We start from the raw sequence: 18,829 nt of genomic DNA on the forward strand, positions 1-18,829 counted from the left end.
AGCGTACCCTAGAATTGGTGTCAAGGAATTACTACTGGCCCGGTATCCGTGCGGACACGTATTGGCATGTGGACTCTTGTGAAACATGTCAACGGATCAGAAAGCCTAAGTACGCCTCTATTCCACCTCAGCCGCTTGAACTTCCTGTTAGACCCTGGCAACACGTATCATACGACATGATAGTAGACCTGCCTAAGGACGGAAGCAATGACTCCATCTTAGTCATAGTGGACAGCTTCACAAAGTATGGGATTTTTGTCAAATGTTCCAAAAAGCTCAAAGCCCCTGAACTAGCGGAATTATTCCTGGAACACGTGTGGAAACGGCACGGCATGCCTGAAAAAACGGTCTCAGACAGGGGAAGGGTGTTCAACAATAAATTTCTGAAGGCACTGTACAAACGCCTAGGAATTGACCCCCATTTCTCCTCAGCGTACCACCCCCAGAGCAATGGACAAACGGAGCAAGTCAACCCTTCCATTGAACACTTCCTAAGGGCCTACTCGGGGGTTAACCAACGGGACTGGTCTAGGTGGCTGCCAATGGCGGAATTTGCATACAATAACGCCGTGCACAGTAGTACTGGGAAAACTCCTTTCAAAGCCTTATACGGGTGGGAACCCACCTTAACCCCATCCAACGTACCCACAGATGTTCCAGAAGCGGATGAACTTGCCCAAACAATGGAAGCGCAATGGAAGGAAGTAGAATCGGCCCTCCGGCAAGCCAAGCAACGGATGACAGCTGGAGAAAGCGGAAGCCCAACGGAATTTGAAATTGGAGAAGAAGCTTGGCTCGACGCCAAGAATGTCAACCTCAAAACCTTAAGCCCCAAACTAACAGAACAACGTTTGGGCCTGTTCAAGGTTACCAAGAAAATCTCCGACCGCGCTTACCGGCTTGAACTACCCCCAACAATGCGCATTCACAACGTCTTCTACGTGGGGCTTCTATCTAAAGTCAAAAGGGACAACAAACGCGCCTTTGAGAACCGCCCACCACCAGTCACCGTGGATGGGGGGGAAGAATATGAGGTGGAAGGGATCACCAATGCTGAAGAAAGGAACAGGAAATGGTTCTTCCAAGTCAAATGGAAGGGCTACAGATCTGAAGAGAATACATGGGAACCTTGAGAAAACTTAAAAAACGCCGAAAAAATTTTAGAAAAATACAAAAAAGAGATGAAAAAGAAGGCCCTTGGCGCTGCCAAGGCCCTTAAAGGGGGGGCAGTGTTGTAGACACAATTGATACCAGGGAATTTATTCCCATTTTCTCGAATTTAAACGAAGGCTAACGGACAACATTTTCGATCACGTGACTTCGGCGCTTATATCATACGCTAAGCGCCAAGCCACGTCCCCATCCGCGCTTACCTCAGCATACGTAGCCACCTCCACCTGATGACATCACTATGACATGTCAGTGACACGTATGCATGAGGCCAACTGCGGATTGGGGTTCTTATTGGTTATGGTATTGCATATATTGTATTTGTAATTAGTTCACCCTTGTAATATATAAGGAGGCCAACCAACCATGGTAACACCCAGGTCAATTACCTCTTGTTGCATCCCCACTTGTACAAGGCCTTACAGCCAGATCACTAAGTAGCACTACAACGCCTTAAGCGTTGACTCCACTGTACATACGTAGCTTGCCATTGCCCATACGGCCTTGGTCATTGTAGTTAGTAGTTAGACGTTGTAGGGTAGACCTCACCGCCTTAAGCGGTACTTACTGTATATCCACATGGCCACAAGCGCCCACGCCCTTGACGTCCTTACAGACGTCTAGGACACTGCTATCTTGGGATTGAAATGGTTAGATGCCCATAATCCAGAGATTGATTGGAATCAACGCACCCTCTCCTTTCCCCATGCACCACCAGAACATGTAGCCATTGCTGAAGAGGAGGAAGCTGATCAAAACCCCCTTGAAGGAGTCCCTCCCAAATACCATCAATACGCCAAGGTATTTGGAGAGGAAGAGTTCAACAAGCTTCCCCCGCACCGGCATTATGACATTGGGATTGAGCTAACAGAAGAAGGCCCCTTGAACTCTCTGCTATATAGCATGACTGACGCCAAATCCGCCACGCTCAAAGATTGGCTCAGGGATGAACTCAAGGCAGGCAAGATCCGTCCCAGTAAATCTTCTATCAGTTCCCCTGTAATGTTTGTACCCAAGAAGGATGGTTCCCGCCATTTGGTTGTTGATTATTGCTGCCTTAACAACCGCACCAAGAAGAACATCTACCTGCTTCCCTGTCCAGACAACCTCATGGCCCAGCTTTGCGGTGCCAAGGTCTTTACTAAGCTAGACTTACGTTGGGGCTACAACAACGTACGGGTAAAAGAAGGTGACAAATGGAAGACCGCATTCCAAACTACTTATGGCCTCTACAAATCCCTGGTTATGACCTTTGGCTTAACAAACGCCCCTGCCGCCTTTCAGCATTTCATGAACAAGCTATTCAAGGATTTGCTAGATGTATGCGTCATCATCTACCTTGATGACATCCTGATATACTCTAAGGATGACGCATCACACACGCAACACGTTCACAAGGTCCTGAAGCAACTAATGGAGAACCAACTGTTCTGCAAGGCGTCCAAGTGCACATTCCACGTTACCTCTGTGGAATACCTGGGAATCATTGTCTCAGATAAGGGTTTCAGCCTGGATAAGCTCAAAATCCAGGCGGTACAAGAATGGCCGGTACCCACTAAGGTCAAAGAAGTCCAATTGTTTCTAGGATTTGCTAACTTCCTTTGTTGTTTTGTCGCCAACTTTAGCCACATGGCTAGGCCGTTACATAACCTAGTCAAGAAAGACACGCTGTGGAAGTGGGACACCAAGGAACAAGAAGCCTTCCAAGGATTAAAGGTTGCCATCACCAACGCCCCGGTTCTTTGCCACGCCGATCCATCCAGACCCTACTTCCTGGAAACAGATGCCTCCGGCGCAGCTCTAGGCTCCATACTCAGTCAACAACAGGAAGATGGCCACTTGCACCCACTAGGGTTCCTATCAGAGTCCTTCAAAGGTGCCAAACAGAACTACAACACCCACAATAAGGAACTCCTTGCAATCATACATTCCTTTGAGTACTGGCGGATCTTCTTAGAAGGAACCAAGCACCCAATCACCGTGTTTACCAACCACCGCAACCTAGAATACTGGAAGGAATCCCGCACATTCAACCAACGCCACGCACAATGGCACTTACTCCTTGCCGGGTATAACTTCCAAATTGTATACAGGCCAGGTAAACAATTGGGAAAACCAGATGCCTTGTCACAACAATTGGATCACGCAGACATCCCACCAGAACCCCAGTCTATGTTGCCAGATCCAGTGTTTGCCAACATTGCCTTAGTTACACCGGAGAAAGAACTACAACGCCAGATTGAGTCATCCTTGGACCAGGACAAATCACTGCAGGAAATCCTCCAGTTCCTACAAAGCAAGTCCAAAGCACCCCCTTCCATCAAACGTGCGTTCAAGGATTACAAGATGGAGGCTGGCCTACTTTTCTACCAAGGACGGATTGTAGTCCCTGACGTTGGAACACTAAGGACGGACCTACTCTGCATCTTCCACAACAGTCCCTTGGCAGGACACCCGGGAAGACAGTGTACCCTGGAGTTGGTATCAAGAAGCTATTATTGGCCTGGCATCCAAGCTGACACCTACTGGCATGTGGATTCCTGCAAAACTTGTCAACAAATCAGGAAGCCCAAATACGCGTCCATTCCCCTTCAGCCTCTTGAACTCCCCGTCAGACCCTGGCAGCACGTGTCTTACAACATGATAGTAGACCTCCCTAAGGACAGAAGCAACAACTCTATCCTAGTAATTATTGACAGCTTCACAAAGTACGTGTTGTGCACCACTGTAAGGTGGGCCCACGCTGGTGGAATGGGCACTTAAGGCCGTACTACTACAAGCAACACGTATGTAATCTAACTAATAAGGCTATACTACTTCAGCTTAAGGCGGACTACTACTGCTAACTAATGCAAGGGGGCCGTAGGCCTGGAGGTGTGGTGAGTTAAAAGGGGTGGTGAGCGTCTAAGTACTACTGGGGGCCGGCTACTTAGCTGGCTGACTAATCCTCCTCAATGAATATGAGACAAGGTAAAATCAACTTGGGGTTTCCAAGCAATTTTCCTGCTGTATATATAGATAAAGCACAGTATCTACATGGTCTGTGCGCGTGAGAGAAAGAAGTATGGAAAGCAAATGAGAAGCGTGCTGCGGGCTGCGCAGAAGCGTGGATTCCTCCTAAGCGCCCTTGGCACGGCATCTCGGCGCGGCATCTCGGCATAATAAGCGCCGAGATCACGTGATCGAAAAACATAAGATATTAAGTCCGTAAAAAATATTAAAAATAATAGAAAATTCAGGCGATTCCAATGGTATATGTAAGGAGGTTATAACATTGCCCCCCCCTTAAAGGCTCTTGGCGGAGTCACGAGCCTTCTTGAGTCTAGCTTGGTTGAAGTGCTTGATCTCTTCCTGGCTGTGTTCTAATAGCTCTTCCGGTTCCCATGAATTGTCTTCTGGACCGTAACCCTTCCATTTGATCAGATAGAACCACTTTCCCCGTTGACGCTTGGAGTCAATGATCTGTTCCACTTCATATTCTTCTTCCCCTTCTATTGTTTCAGGAGGGGGACGGCTTGGGAATGGCTGGCTTGGGGATTCGTGTGCCTTTGATAGTAGCCCTACATAGAATACATTGTGGATTTTCAGGGTTTCAGGGAGTTCCAGACGGTAGGCATGGCTGGATACTTTCTCTGTAACCTTGAATGGGCCTAGTTGTTTGGGATCTAGCTTGTTGGAGTTTGTCCTGAGTTCTATGTTCTTCCCATCTAGCCAGACTCTCTTGCCTATGGAGTATTCCGGTAGTGTCCCTGTTGTCCTGGTCATGCGTTCTTTTGACAATCTAAGTGCTGACTCTGCTTCCTTCCATTCTCGGGCCAAGGTATCAGCTACAAGGTCTGCCTCTGGGACATTTGCAGGGACGTTGGATGGATTCATGACAGGATTTCTTCCATAGACCAATTCAAAAGGGGTTCTTCTGGTTGCAGAGTGCTTTGCGTTATTGTAGGCATACTCCGCTAATGGCAGCCAGGTAGCCCAGTCCAAATGGTTGGCGGCAACATACAATCTGAGGTAGAATTCTATGAACTGATTAACCCTCTCTGTTTGGCCATCTGATTCTGGGTGGTAAGCCAAGGAGAAGGCTGGTTTTACCCCAAGTTGTTGATACAGAGCTCTTAGGAATTTTCCTGTGAACGTCGTTCCACGGTCTGAGATGGTCTTGACTGGCAATCCGTGTAGTTTCCAGACATGGCTGATGAACAAGTTGGCAAGGCCCTTGGCCGTGACCTTTTTTGAGGTTGGGATGAAGTGTCCAAACTTTGAAAAGGAGTCAATGACCACTAGTACTGCGTCGTACCCATTTGACTTAGGGAACCCCGTGATGAAATTGTATGAGATGGTGTGGAAAGGGAATGGGGGAACCTCTAGGGGTTTAAGGGCAATGGTAGGTGCGTGAGCTCGTTGGTTGGCTTGGCATACTGGACAGCATTCAACCCATTCCTTGGCTGAGGACTTCATACCGGGCCACCAGTAAGACCTGCTGATCAGTTCAAGCATTCTTTGTTGTCTGGGGTGGCCTGCCAGTGGGGAGTCATGGAATTCCTTTAGCAGTCGCTCCTTCAGGGGTTCTGAGTCTGGAACTACTAGTTTCCCTTGGTACCATAGGAGGTCTTCCTCCCAGTCATAGTCTCGGTAGGCCTTCCGGATAGAGGGGGGTGCGTTGTCAGCGTCTTCTGTCAGGAATTGGATGATGGGTTCTAGGGATGGGTCCTCCCTTAGTTTATTCCGGACTTCTGTGACAATCTCGAGTTCCTCTTCTGATGTATTGGCAAATACCTTGGCTGGTAGCATAATCTCTGGTTCCTGGGGCGTGTCTGTGTAGTCTGACCTCCTGGATAAGGCGTCAGGCTTTCCTGATTGTTTTCCTGGGCAATAATGTATTTCAAAATTGAAATCGCTCAGGAATACACGCCATCTAGCATGTTGCCGGTTAAAGGTTCTTGCCTGCATCCAATATTCAAGGTTGCAATGGTCCGTGAACACCTGCACTGGTTTGTCCATAGCTTCTAAGAAGATTCTCCATTCCTCCAGGGCTTTAATGATTGCCAGAAGCTCTTTGTCATGGGTGTTGTAGTTGGCTTTGGCTCCTGAGAAGGATTTGGACATATACGCAATTGGGTGTAGGCAGTTGTCTTCTCCTCGTTGGCTAAGGATGGCTCCCATTGTTATGGATATGACATTTCTTCTTTAATCTGTACTTATTTTATTAATTACACTAGTAACCTTACAGTAAACAAATGAGATAAAGATGCGAACTAAGGTTTTCAAGGTCCCTCTATCCAATAGTGACCTTTACAAAACCTACAAACCTCAGGAATACCCTTAATATGCGATGCCTTTTGCATATATGCTGTTTTCTCACTCATTTAAATATATATAAATTCAGCTGAGTAGATAAACAGTAACATGTAATATTTCTCTTGTTTGTAGTATTTATTATTCAAGATTCTATCTTGTGGCTACACACAGAAATATTCAGGGTCCCCCCTGTCGCATAGATAAGTGCTCCGGCGCTTAATCAGCCCTTAAGCGCCGACGCACTAAATGCGCCTTTTCTCCATCACCCGGGCATCCCACACTGCCGAATTGCTTGCGCTTAGGTGCGCATGTTTGTGCGCTCCAGAACGCTGGGTCAAACTCCCAAAACGGACAACATTTGGCTGAGTTATGCCCCATTTACTGTAAGTACCCAAGGCAGAGGTATCCTACCTTTGGGACTGTTTACTCCAAGGATGAAACACTTAGCCTTGGGACATCTAAGGACCCACACAGGTAAATAATGCCTTGGGGCAAACATTGCCTTGGGGCAAATATTAGGATCTGTTGTTTGTTTACTATGTACCAAAGTATTGGCTCCCTCAAGTGTTTCAGTTGCCACCTGTACCTCCTGTACCCCCTCTTGGTATCAATCATGTATATACTTGTTTGTGCGCCTTCTCAGGGTATAAAAGGACCCTGTGAAGACGCTTCTAATGCATCCATTTATCCACTCTTATATATTGACATATACACACAAGCCTTTAACAGCTTATCTGCGCATTTACTTTAGTGATTGACTCACTGTAAATAGCATAGGAGGTTATTCGGCGCACTAAGACCATAGGCCAGTCCCAACAGACACAGGGTAACCTATTAAGTGTACTTACTGCAACCCTGTGCCCCTTGACTGTCACAGTTGTTGAGTTCAACATTGAGTATAGTGCGACGGTACTGTAAGGATTGTTGTGATTGAGTGATAGTGTTTCAATCCACCATACCCCCTATATTGTAGATAGCTTTATCTACAATATCTCATAAATCCTAGATATATTTTAGGTAAACCTCATAAGTCTTAAGTCTTACTCAAGCATATATAAGTCCTATACTCATTAGGCAAATCCTATAAATCCTGTACATTAGTCAGGTAACCCTCTTACTTAAGGTACTATCCCAGAGACCTTAAGTATACATACCCTTAGTCACTTAGGCTTAAGTAACATTAGTCTAAGGTACTATACATAACCAACCACCTGCACTTCATAGTTGCTAGACTATTTGTTAGGAGTTGTTATTCCTGATAACCTAGCCTATATTGTGCATATATTCTGTGCATATATTCTGATTCTTAATACTAGTTCTTAGTTATTCCCATATACTCTTTGTATATAGTAATTCTTTCTTACTCCTGTACTTACACAACTCTTAACACCCATGGCTACTCTGGATGCATCTGTTTCTAGGAAATACGGCGTGTTGGGGTTAGAGTGGATTAGAACCGGTGCCCTGGTGACCAACGCCTTGAGTTCCTGGAAGGCCTGTTCTTCCAAAGTATTCCATGACCAGGGGGAATCCTTTTTGGTGAGGTTGTGGAGAGGACGCGCAACCGTGCTAAAGTTGGGAATGAAACGCCTTAGGTAGTTGACAAAGCCTAGAAAAGCCTGAACCTGTTTGACCGTCTTGGGAGTGGGCCATGTTACTACTGCTTCTATTTTCTTCTGGTCCATTGAGAACCCAGCGGGGGAGATAACAATGCCTAAGTAATCGACCGTGGTTACATGGAAATGGCACTTCAAGAGTTTGCAGAAGAGTTGATTTGCCATTAACCTGGATAGGACTTCCCTTACATGGGCCGGGTGTTCTTCTGGGTCTTCTGAAAAGATCAAGATGTTGTCCAAATAGATGACCATGGTGATGTTGATAAGATCCCTGAATAGATCATTCATGAAATGCTGGAAGGCGGCAGGAGCATTTGTAAGGCCAAAGGGCATGACTAGATATTCAAAGAGCCCATATTTGGTCCTAAAGGCCGTCTTCCATTCATCTCCTTCTTTGATTCGCACATTATTGTAACCCCAGCGTAAGTCAAGTTTTGTGAATAATTTGGCACGTCTTAACTTGGCCATGAGGTCATCTTGTCTTGGCAGTGGGTAGACGTTCTTGTGAGTTACGTCATTCAGCTTCCTGTAATCAACAACTAGGCAGAGGGATCCATTGGCTTTTTTCACAAACATGACCGGGGCACCTGCTGAGGAAGTGCTAGGGCGGATCTTGCCCGTTGCTAATTCTTTGTCAATATGCTGTTTCAGTGCTTTTGATTCTGCGTTGGTCATGCCATAAATGGGCCCAGGGGAAAGTTTGGCATCCGGGATTAAGTCAATGGCAATATCATATTCCCTATGGGGGGGAAGGACCTTGAATTCTTCTTTGCCAAATACTTGAGCAAATTTGTGGTATTCTGCGGGTAAGTCGGCTAATGGATCAGGATCTGCTTCCTCCTCTGAGGCAATTTGGACTTGGTCTGGGAATGTGATGGTGCCTAAAGACCAGTCTATTAGAGGTGATTCCTGGGTTAGCCACGTCATGCCAAGTATTGCCGGGGTGTTGCCTATTGGGCAAACAAGGAAGGGGATGGAGTGTGTGTGGCCATGGGCCAAGACTGCGAGTTGAACCTGGTGCCAAATGCGACCAGTCTGGGAAATGGTACCATCTAACATTCTCACAACTTGTGGATTTTCAAGCTGGGTTTTTGGGATTTTGTATTTTTCCACAATTGAGGGGGAGATGAAATTTGATGTGGCTCCTGAGTCTATGAGGGTTCTGAGTTGTTCCGTTGGGAAGTCGTGTAGTTCAAGATTGATAAATAGTAGAGGCTTTTTATTGGAATCTAGAGCCAAGGATACAAATTTGTAATCTGATACATGCACATCTAATTTTGGGGCCAGGGGCTTGACGGTAGTCCTTGGCCTTAATCTTTTCCCAACCCTTCCTCTTCTGCTACCTTGGCGGTTTCTTTGATGGTTGCCTTCCATCCATTTGGGCATTGCTTGATTCCGTGCCCCTTCTGGCCGCATTTGACGCACAGTCCAGATGCGCGGCGGCGGTCCCTTTCTTCTGGAGTGACGTAGTTAGGGTCCTCTGATAAGCGGACCCGTTGAGTGGTGGTAGTGGAAGTGGTGGCTGTGGAAGCCGGGGACTTAGCGGGGGTTTTCTTGGGTTGGTTCTCCTCATTTTCCCAACAAATGTTGTCTATTTTGACGGAGGCAGCAAATATAGCCTCAAGGTTGTTGTCCGGGATATTGTCCTTGGTGGACAGGAGTTCCTTCACCTTCCAGTGAAGACCGCGCACAAACTGGGCAATGTACGCCTCAGTGTTCCAATCAAGTTCTGCCATAAGATTGCGGAACTTGGTAACGTACTCAGACGTAGTGGTTGTCTGAGTGAGCGCGGCAATCTTCCTAGCGGCGGCTTGTTTGGCATCTGGGTCCGCAAATGCCTCCTTGAATTTGGCCGTTAAGGCTGGGATGGTGGTAGGGGGGTTTCCCTTGCCCTTGATGATGGTCCCTATGATAGGGAGAGCCCAGTCGGCAGCCTTGTCAGTCATGTGGTAGAGGATCCACACAACCATTTGTTCTTCCTCATTGAATTGGTCTCAATGAAGCGCAACCCACAGTAGCATGCGGTCTAGCCACTGGGTTGCCTTCCTTCCCCTAGAGTCCCCTTTGTATGGGTCGGGGAGCTCCATTTTGGGTCGCTTCACGCTGGACCCTGAGTCAAATGGGGTAAGGGAGCTGAGGCTCCGCTTAGGCGTGTCACAAGGCTCTCTCTTGGGGGCCCGCCTGGGTTCTTCCTCTTCTTCTGAGTCAAAGCCTGTTCCTCTTGATGGGCAGAAAGGGGCCTTGAGTCCAGGCCTAACCGTTCCTAGAGTGTGCGTTTCTCCTCCTGTATGCGTGGGGGGAGTAACAGGCCCAGTCAATGGGCCAGGCTGGGCTTGGACTTGGGGTCCTCCTTGATCCTTGTCGCCAAGTAAGTCGGCGGTCTCCTTGCATATGGCTTTAAGCTCAGCAAGCTGCTGGCCTTGAGATTGGATCTGGCCCTGTAGGGACCCAACGGTGGCTGTGAGGGCTGTGACAGCCTCAAGGAGAGCGGTAAAGGATGGTTCCGGTTCCATCCTTGGCAAGTCTTGCAAAGTGGGAGATGCGCTGCAAGAGGGTGGTTGGGAATGGGTTGGAACAGAACAACGGGAGGAGCGGCTAGAGGGACGGGAGTATGGGTGTGGGACTCCAGAGCGGGTGGAGGGAATGATGAAAATGGCGTGGGGGGAGATTGTTATGGATATGACATTTCTTCTTTAATCTGTACTTATTTTATTAATTACACTAGTAATCTCACCGTAAATAAATGAGATAAAGATGCGAACTAAGGTTTTCAAGGTCCCTCTATCCAATAGTGACCTTTACAAAACCTACAAACCTCAGGAATACCCTTAATATGCGATGCCTTTTGCATATATGCTGTTTTCTCACTCATTTAAATATATATAAATTCAGCTGAGTAGATAAACAGTGACAAGTAATATTTCTCTTGTTTGTAGTATTTATTATTCAAGATTCTATCTTGTGGCTACACACAGAAATATTCAGGGTCCCCCCTGTCGCATAGGCAAGTGCTCCGGCGCTTAATCAGCCCTTAAGCGCCGACGCATTAAATGCGCCTTTTCTCCATCACCCGGGCATCCCACACTGCCGAATCGCTTACGCTTAGGTGCGCATGTTTGCGCGCTCCAGAACGCTGGGTCAAACTCCCAAAACGGACAACATTTGGCTGAGTTATGCCCCATTTACTGTAAGTACCCAATGCAGAGGTATCCTACCTTTGGGACTGTTTACTCCAAGGATGAAACACTTAGTCTTGGGACATCTAAGGACCCACACAGGTAAATAATGCCTTGGGGCAAACATTGCCTTGGGGCAAATATTAGGATCTGTTGTTTGTTTACTATGTACCAAAGTATTGGCTCTCCTAAGTGTTTCAGTTGCCACATGTACCCCCTGTACCCCCTCTTGGTATCAATCATGTATATACTTGTTTGTGCGCCTTCTCAGGGTATAAAAGGACCCTGTGAAGACGCTTCTAATGCATCCATTTATCCACTCTTATATATTGACATATACACACAAGCCTTTAACAGCTTATCTGCGCATTTACTTTAGTGATTGACTCACTGTAAATAGCATAGGAGGTTATTCGGCGCACTAAGACCATAGGCCAGTCCCAACAGACACAGGGTAACCTATTAGTGTACTTACTGCAACCCTGTGCCCCTTGACTGTCACAGTTGTTGAGTTCAACATTGAGTATAGTGCGACAATACTGTAAGGATTGTTGTGATTGAGTGATAGTGTTTCAATCCACCATACCCCTTATATTGTAGATAGCTTTATCTACAATATCTCATAAATCCTAGATATATTTTAGGTAAACCCCATAAGTCTTAAGTCTTACTTAAGCATATATAAGTCCTATACTTATTAGGCAAATCCTATAAATCCTGTACATTAGTCAGGTAACCCTCTTACTTAAGGTACTATCCCAGAGACCTTAAGTACACATACCCTTAGTCACTTAGGCTTAAGTAACATTAGTCTAAGGTACTATACATAACCAACCACCTGCACTTCATAGTTGCTAGACTATTTGTTAGGAGTTGTTATTCCTGATAATCTAGCCTATATTGTGCATATATTCTGTGCATATATTCTGATTCTTAATACTAGTTCTTAGTTATTCTCATATACATTTTGTATATAGCAATTCTTCCTTACTCCTGTAATTACACAACTCTTAACAGAGATGGTGCCTTTATCAGGACTTATGAGCGGTTTTTCTGTAGTATACTGGCGCTAAACCCTTGCGTCTAGTACCTAGCATTGGACTGTGTCGTAGACACAACCAATACCAGGGAATTTATTCCCAATTTCTCAAATTTAAACAAAGGCAATTGGAGAACATTTTCAATCACGTGACATCGGCGCTTATATCATACGCTAAGCGCCGAGCCACGTCCCCATCCGCGCTTATCTCAGCACACGTAGCCACCTCCACCTGATGACATCATTATGACACGTCAGTGACACGTATGCATGAGTAAGGCCAACTGTGGAGCGGGGTTCTTATTTGATACAGTATTGCATATAATGTATTTGTAAATAGCTTGTCTGTAGAATATATAAGGAGGCCAACCAACCATGGTAACACCCAGGTCGATTACCTCTTGTCGCATCCCACCACTGTACAAGGGCCTTAAGCCCAGTAACCTACTTAGTCACTCAGTACACACCGCCTTAAGCGGCCTCCTTGTTGTAGTTACATAGCTGGTCATTGCCCTTACGGCCTTGGTCACCGTAGTATAGCTGGTTGTCGTCGTAGGATAGCTTGCCACCGCCTTACGCGGTTCTTCACTTAGATACACCCGGCCGCAAGCGCCCCCCCTCCTTGACGTCCTTACAGACGTCTAGGACACTAGGTAATCAACCTTAAGTTGGTTGCAAACCGTGCCCACCAAGCACTCCCACTCAGATCCAACAAACAAGAAGGCCCCCTGTACTAGCACAAGGGAAATCAGGTGATCAGACTCGCCTTTTGCTGTTAATAATCAAACCAGCGTTGGTCCCACCTAGTACCAAATTGCTACAAGGCAGACGGGCTCTAATTGTCCGCGTACCAACGGTCACTGCACCCTTTGTCAGCGGAACTAGTCAGCAGATCCACCTGCTTGCAGAAAACCCGTCCCACATCACGCCCGTACACGGCAGCTGATTGGTTGATAGGGACTGTCCAACGCTAGGCGGTTGACGCAAGTTCTTAGCGCCAGTACAATAAAGCAACCCATAAGTCCTGATATAGGCACCACTCCCCCCACATCGCCCACCATTACTTCCCGCACCCCCTCTTGCGCTTCCTCCCGCGCCTCCCAGCGCACCGCTTCCCACCAAGGCCGCTCTTACCCCCATGAGATGGCAACCCGTTCCCGGAGCTCCGCTTGTCCCTTGTCCCCTCTCGATCAAGGAGAGCTGGGACCCACTCTTCCGGCAACCGCCGTTGAGTCATCAAGCCTTGAACCCAAGGTCTACGGGGAAATCTCCCTTGGACAAGCAATCTCCCTTATCCTGGGATTGCAAAATCAAATCCTCCAACTTGAGCGGGAACTCGAAGAAACAAAAGAAGCAACAAAGGAAGCCCGAGACTGGATGGGCGCAGTCAACCAAGCCCTCACTCGCATTGAGGCTAGGGGTGGAGCCCCCCACACACCAGAAGACCGGAAACCTCCAGCAATCAAGGCCACGCCCAGGCCCCTACCCAAAACCAACACTTTTCCAGCGCCTAGTGCGCCCCTCGTTGCCTGGGCCGCCCCCTCCAAAGCTCCCCCCGCCTTCGCCTATCCAACTCCCGTCCGGGCCCCCCCGCGAGTCCATACTCCCCCTCCACCTTTGCCTATCCAACTCCGTTCCCCCCAACTCCCAGCGGCCCCTGTAGCTGCTTATTCAACCCCAGTCAAGGTAGACCACCCTGACGCCTACACTGGGAAAATTGGGAACGAAGCCCGCCAATGGCTTACGCAAATGTTGGCATGGGTACGTCTGAACCAACGGATGTTCCCAACCAATCAGGAGGTCCTGTCATTCCTCCTGATGAATATGAAGGACGTAGCAGGAGCCTGGGCTCACCCCCATCTTGACCAACTAGGGTCCCACAGGGCCTTAATTCAATTGGTCGACGACTTCAGGACGGAGTTCTTGGCTGCATTTGGCAACCCGGATGCTACGCAAGCCGCTGAGCGGCAAATCACCCACCTTACTCAGACAGGCACCTGTGCTGAGTACATTACAAAGTTCAGGACCATTGCCATGGACCTGGACTGGAATGACGCCGCCCTTTGTGGGCAATTTGCACGTGGCCTCCACTGGGAGGTCAGCCGTCTCATTGCCACTTGAGAACGGCGCCCCACCACCCTCCTTGAGCTACAGAACATAGCCATGGTCATTGATAACGCCCTCCGCAAGGAGCGTGCCAGCCACCCGCCTAAGGGTAATAAGCCTGGAACCTCTTCCACTAACCCCAATAGGGGGGTGAGTACCGGCCAACCGGCCACCAAACCAGGGCGCTTGTCCAGCAATCCTAACTTTGTCTCCGAGGAAGAGCAAAACCGCCGCAGGGCTGAAGGCCTCTGCATCAAATGCGGTAAGGCGGGCCATAAATTTGCGGAATGTTGCACTGGCTGGAAAGCCACACCCAAGGAGGAAGGTGTCAAGAAGGAAGCCGCCAAGATTGGCAAAGAGTCTGGACCCAAATTGGGAAAAGACTAAGGGTACCTGCTGCCGCGCGCAAGGACCCCAAGGACTCTGGGCTTATTGAAATCTGTAATATATCTAATAGCATCAATAGAATTTCCCCACTCTTCACAATTTCAATTAAGCCAGAGAAACAAGCGGACCCACTAGAAGTCCTGATAGATTCAGGCGCTACATCATTGTTCCTTCACCCTCACACCGCGGAACTACTCCGCCTACCCCTAATAGACCTCCCTCAACCCCGTACCGTAACTATGCTCAATGGGTCAAGCCCCCAGGCTGGAAAGATTTGGAAGAAGGCCCACCTAACCTTCCTATTTGATGGTAAACAAATGACGGAAACCTTCCTGATTTGCAACACCGGATCACACGCCGCCATCCTAGGAATTAAATGGTTAGAAGCCCACAACCCTGAAATTGATTGGAACTCCCGTACTCTCTCCTTCCCACATACGCCACCAGAACATGCAACCATTGCTGAGGAGGAGGAAGCTGATCAAAAACCCCTTGAAGGAGTCCCCTCCAAATATCACCAATACGCCAAGGTATTTGGAGAGGAGGAATTCAATAAGCTTCCTCCCCATAGGCATTACAATATTGGGATCAAGCTCACAGAGGAAGGACCCCTTAACTCCCCCCTTTACAGTATGACTGATGCCAAGTCCGCCACCCTCAAGGACTGGCTTAGGGATGAACTCAAAGCTGGGAAGATCCGTCCCAGCAAATCACCTATCAGCTCCCCGGTCATGTTTGTCCCAAAAAAGGATGGTTCCTGTTGTCTTGTAGTTGACTATTGTCGCCTCAATAACCGGACAAAAAAGAACGTCTATCCGTTGCCTTGCCCAGATGATCTCATGGCCCAGCTCCGCGGCGCCAAGATCTTTACTAAGCTAGATCTAAGGTGGGGATACAACAATGTCCAGGTAAAAGAAGGTGACAAATGGAAAACTGCCTTCCATACCAAATATGGTTTATACAAGTCCCTGGTCATGACCTTTGGCCTGACAAATGCACCTGCAGCTTTCCAACACTTCATGAACGAGTTGTTCAAGGATCTACTGGATGTATGCGTCATCATCTACCTAGATGACATCTTAATTTACTCAAAAGATGACGCAACTCACACAAAACACGTCCATGAGGTTCTAAAGCGGTTGATGGATAACCAGCTCTTCTGTAAAGCGTCCAAATGCACGTTCCACGTCACCTCTGTGGAATACCTGGGGATCATTGTCTCAGACAAGGGTTTTAGTCTGGATAAGCTCAAGATCCAGGCAGTGCAAGAATGGCCAGTTCCCACAAAGGTCAAAGAAGTCCAATCGTTCCTGGGTTTTGCCAATTTTCTCCGCCGATTTGTTGCCAACTTCAGCCACATGGCTAGACCATTGCACAATCTGGTAAGAAAGGATACGCCATGGAAGTGGGATACCAGGGAACAGGAAGCCTTCCAGGGCCTTAAGGCCGCTATCACCAACGCCCCAGTACTTTGCCACGCGGATCCTACCAAGCCCTATTTCCTGGAAACGGATGCATCAGGTGCAGCTCTGGGATCAATACTCAGCCAACGGCAAGAAGACGGAAGACTACACCCCTTGGGGTTCCTGTCGGAATTGTTCAAAGGTGCCAAACAGAACTATGACACCCACGACAAGGAACTCCTCGCAATCATCCGGTCATTTGAGTATTGGCGTATATTTCTGGAAGGGACAAAACACCCAATCACGGTTTTCACGGATCATTGCAACCTGGAATACTGGAAGGAGTCCAGAACCTTCAATCGACGGCACGCACAATGGCATCTACTCCTTGCTGGTTATAACTTCCAGATTGTCTATCGCCCCAGAAAGCAATCAGGGAAACCAGATGCCCTCTCACGCCAATCAGACCATGCTGATATCCCTCCTGCAGACCAAACCATGCTCCCAGACCCCGTATTTGCAAACATTGCCCTGGTCACGCCGGAAAAAGAGCTACAACGCCAGATCAAAGCGTCCCTAGATCAAGATGAGTCCCTGGAGGAAATTCTCCAATTCTTACAGAACAAGTCCAAAGCACCCCCCTCCATCAAACACGCATTCAAAGATTACAAGATGGAGGCTGGATTACTATTCTACCAAGGACAAATTGTGGTTCCTGACGTTGGAACATTAAGGACGGACCTACTCCACATCTTCCACAACAGCCCCTTGGCAGGACATCCAGGAAGACAGCGTACCCTAGAATTGGTGTCAAGGAATTACTACTGGCCTGGTATCCGTGCGGACACGTATTGGCATGTGGACTCTTGTGAAACATGTCAACGGATCAGAAAGCCTAAGTACGCCTCTATCCCACCTCAGCCACTCAAACTTCCTGTTAGACCCTGGCAACACGTATCATACGACATGATAGTAGACCTGCCTAAGGACGGAAGCAACGACTCCATCTTAGTCATAGTGGACAGCTTCACAAAGTATGGGATTTTTGTCAAATGTTCCAAAAAGCTCAAAGCCCCTGAACTAGCGGAATTATTCCTGGAACACGTGTGGAAACGGCACGGCATGCCTGAAAAAACGGTCTCAGACAGGGGAAGGGTGTTCAACAACAAGTTTCTGAAGGCACTATACAAACGCCTAGGAATTGACCCCCATTTCTCCTCAGCGTACCACCCCCAGAGCAATGGACAAACAGAACGAGTCAACCCTTCCATCAAACACTTCCTAAGGGCCTACTTGGGGGTTAACCAACGGGACTGGACTAAGTGGCTGCCAATGGCGGAATTCGCTTACAACAACGCCGTGCACAGTAGTACTGGGAAAACTCCCTTCAAAGCCTTATACGGATGGGAACCCACCTTAACCCCATCCAACGTACCCACAGATGTCCCAGAAGCGGATAAACTTGCCCAAACAATGGAAGCGCAATGGAAGGAAGTAGAATTGGCCCTCCGGCAAGCCAAGCAACGGATGACAGCCGGAGAAAGCGGAAGCCCGACAGAATTCAAAATTGGAGAAGAAGCTTGGCTTGACGCCAAGAATGTCAACCTCAAAACCTTAAGCCCCAAACTAACAGAACAACGTTTGGGCCCGTTCAAGGTTACCAAGAAAATCTCCAACCGCGCTTACCGGCTTGAACTACCCCCAACAATGCGCATTCACAACGTCTTCTACGTGGGGCTTCTATCTAAGGTCAAAAGGGACAGCAAACGCGCCTTCAAGAACCGCCCACCACCAGTCACCGTGGATGGGGAGGAAGAATACGAGGTGGAGGGGATCACCGATGCTGAAGAGAGGAACGGGAAATGGTTCTTCCAAGTCAAATGGAAGGGCTACGGATCCGAAGAGAATACATGGGAACCTCGAGAAAACTTAAAAAACGCCGAAAAATTTTTAGAAAAATACGAAAAAGAGATGAAAAAGAAGGCCCTCGGCGCTGCCAAGGCCCTTAAAGGGGGGGCAGTGTCGTAGACACAACCGATACCAGGGAATTTATTCCCAATTTCTCGAATTTAAACAAAGGCAATTGGAGAACATTTTCAATCACGTGACATCGGCGCTTATATCATACGCTAAGCGCCGAGCCACGTCCCCATCCGCGCTTATCTCAGCACACGTAGCCACCTCCACCTGATGACATCATTATGACACGTCAGTGACACGTATGCATGAGTAAGGCCAACTGTGGAGCGGGGTTCTTATTTGATACAGTATTGCATATAATGTATTTGTAAATAGCTTGTCTGTAGAATATATAAGGAGGCCAACCGACCATGGTAACACCCAGGTCGATTACCTCTTGTTGCATCCCACCACTGTACAAGGGCCTTAAGCCCAGTAACCTACTTAGTCACTCAGTACACACTGCCTTAAGCGGCCTCCTTGTTGTAGTTACATAGCTGGTCATTGCCCTTACGGCCTTGGTCACCGTAGTATAGCTGGTCGTTGTTGTAGGATAGCTTGCCACCGCCTTACGCGGTTCTTCACTTAGATACACCCGGCCGCAAGCGCCCCCCCCTCCTTGACGTCCTTACAGATGTCTAGGACAGACTGTCCCTACAACAAATCAACAGACCT

At 48.0% G+C, this 18,829-nt stretch overlaps 7 protein-coding genes across 7 annotated transcripts; 4 read left to right on the forward strand and 3 right to left on the reverse strand.

Annotated features, from left to right (window-relative positions):
- Positions 1-176: 176 nt before the first annotated feature.
- Positions 177-1,133, forward strand: RhiXN_09658 (Retrotransposable element Tf2 protein; the record flags this gene model as incomplete). Its single annotated transcript, XM_043329474.1, has 1 exon — positions 177-1,133. One exon carries the CDS (start codon positions 177-179, stop codon positions 1,131-1,133), a length of 957 nt encoding a protein of 318 aa, XP_043182308.1.
- A 298-nt stretch (positions 1,134-1,431) lies between these two features.
- Positions 1,432-3,933, forward strand: RhiXN_09659 (Retrotransposable element Tf2 protein; the record flags this gene model as incomplete). Its single annotated transcript, XM_043329475.1, has 2 exons — positions 1,432-1,473; positions 1,795-3,933. The coding sequence occupies 2 exons, from the start codon at positions 1,432-1,434 to the stop codon at positions 3,931-3,933; spliced, it is 2,181 nt and encodes a 726-aa protein (XP_043182309.1).
- Positions 3,934-4,455: 522 nt separating this feature from the next.
- RhiXN_09660 (Retrotransposable element Tf2 protein) lies at positions 4,456-6,333 on the reverse strand (the record flags this gene model as incomplete). Its single annotated transcript, XM_043329476.1, has 1 exon — positions 4,456-6,333. The coding sequence occupies one exon, from the start codon at positions 6,331-6,333 to the stop codon at positions 4,456-4,458; it is 1,878 nt and encodes a 625-aa protein (XP_043182310.1).
- A 1,447-nt stretch (positions 6,334-7,780) lies between these two features.
- On the reverse strand, positions 7,781-10,030 carry RhiXN_09661 (Retrotransposable element Tf2 protein; the record flags this gene model as incomplete). Its single annotated transcript, XM_043329477.1, has 3 exons — positions 7,781-7,786; positions 7,845-9,374; positions 9,428-10,030. The coding sequence occupies 3 exons, from the start codon at positions 10,028-10,030 to the stop codon at positions 7,781-7,783; spliced, it is 2,139 nt and encodes a 712-aa protein (XP_043182311.1).
- Positions 10,031-10,078: 48 nt separating this feature from the next.
- RhiXN_09662 (uncharacterized protein) lies at positions 10,079-10,597 on the reverse strand (the record flags this gene model as incomplete). The annotated part of the gene is made up of 1 exon (XM_043329478.1): positions 10,079-10,597. The coding sequence occupies one exon, from the start codon at positions 10,595-10,597 to the stop codon at positions 10,079-10,081; it is 519 nt and encodes a 172-aa protein (XP_043182312.1).
- A 2,845-nt stretch (positions 10,598-13,442) lies between these two features.
- Positions 13,443-14,420, forward strand: RhiXN_09663 (Retrotransposon-derived protein PEG10; the record flags this gene model as incomplete). Its single annotated transcript, XM_043329479.1, has 1 exon — positions 13,443-14,420. The coding sequence occupies one exon, from the start codon at positions 13,443-13,445 to the stop codon at positions 14,418-14,420; it is 978 nt and encodes a 325-aa protein (XP_043182313.1).
- Positions 14,421-14,462: 42 nt separating this feature from the next.
- Positions 14,463-18,223, forward strand: RhiXN_09664 (Retrotransposable element Tf2 protein; the record flags this gene model as incomplete). The annotated part of the gene is made up of 2 exons (XM_043329480.1): positions 14,463-14,764; positions 14,872-18,223. 2 exons carry the CDS (start codon positions 14,463-14,465, stop codon positions 18,221-18,223), a joined length of 3,654 nt encoding a protein of 1,217 aa, XP_043182314.1.
- Between the last annotated feature and the right edge of the window lie 606 nt (positions 18,224-18,829).

This window comes from Rhizoctonia solani, chromosome 8 (assembly GCF_016906535.1).
Source record: "Rhizoctonia solani chromosome 8, complete sequence".
Classification (NCBI taxonomy): Eukaryota; Fungi; Basidiomycota; class Agaricomycetes; order Cantharellales; family Ceratobasidiaceae; genus Rhizoctonia; species Rhizoctonia solani.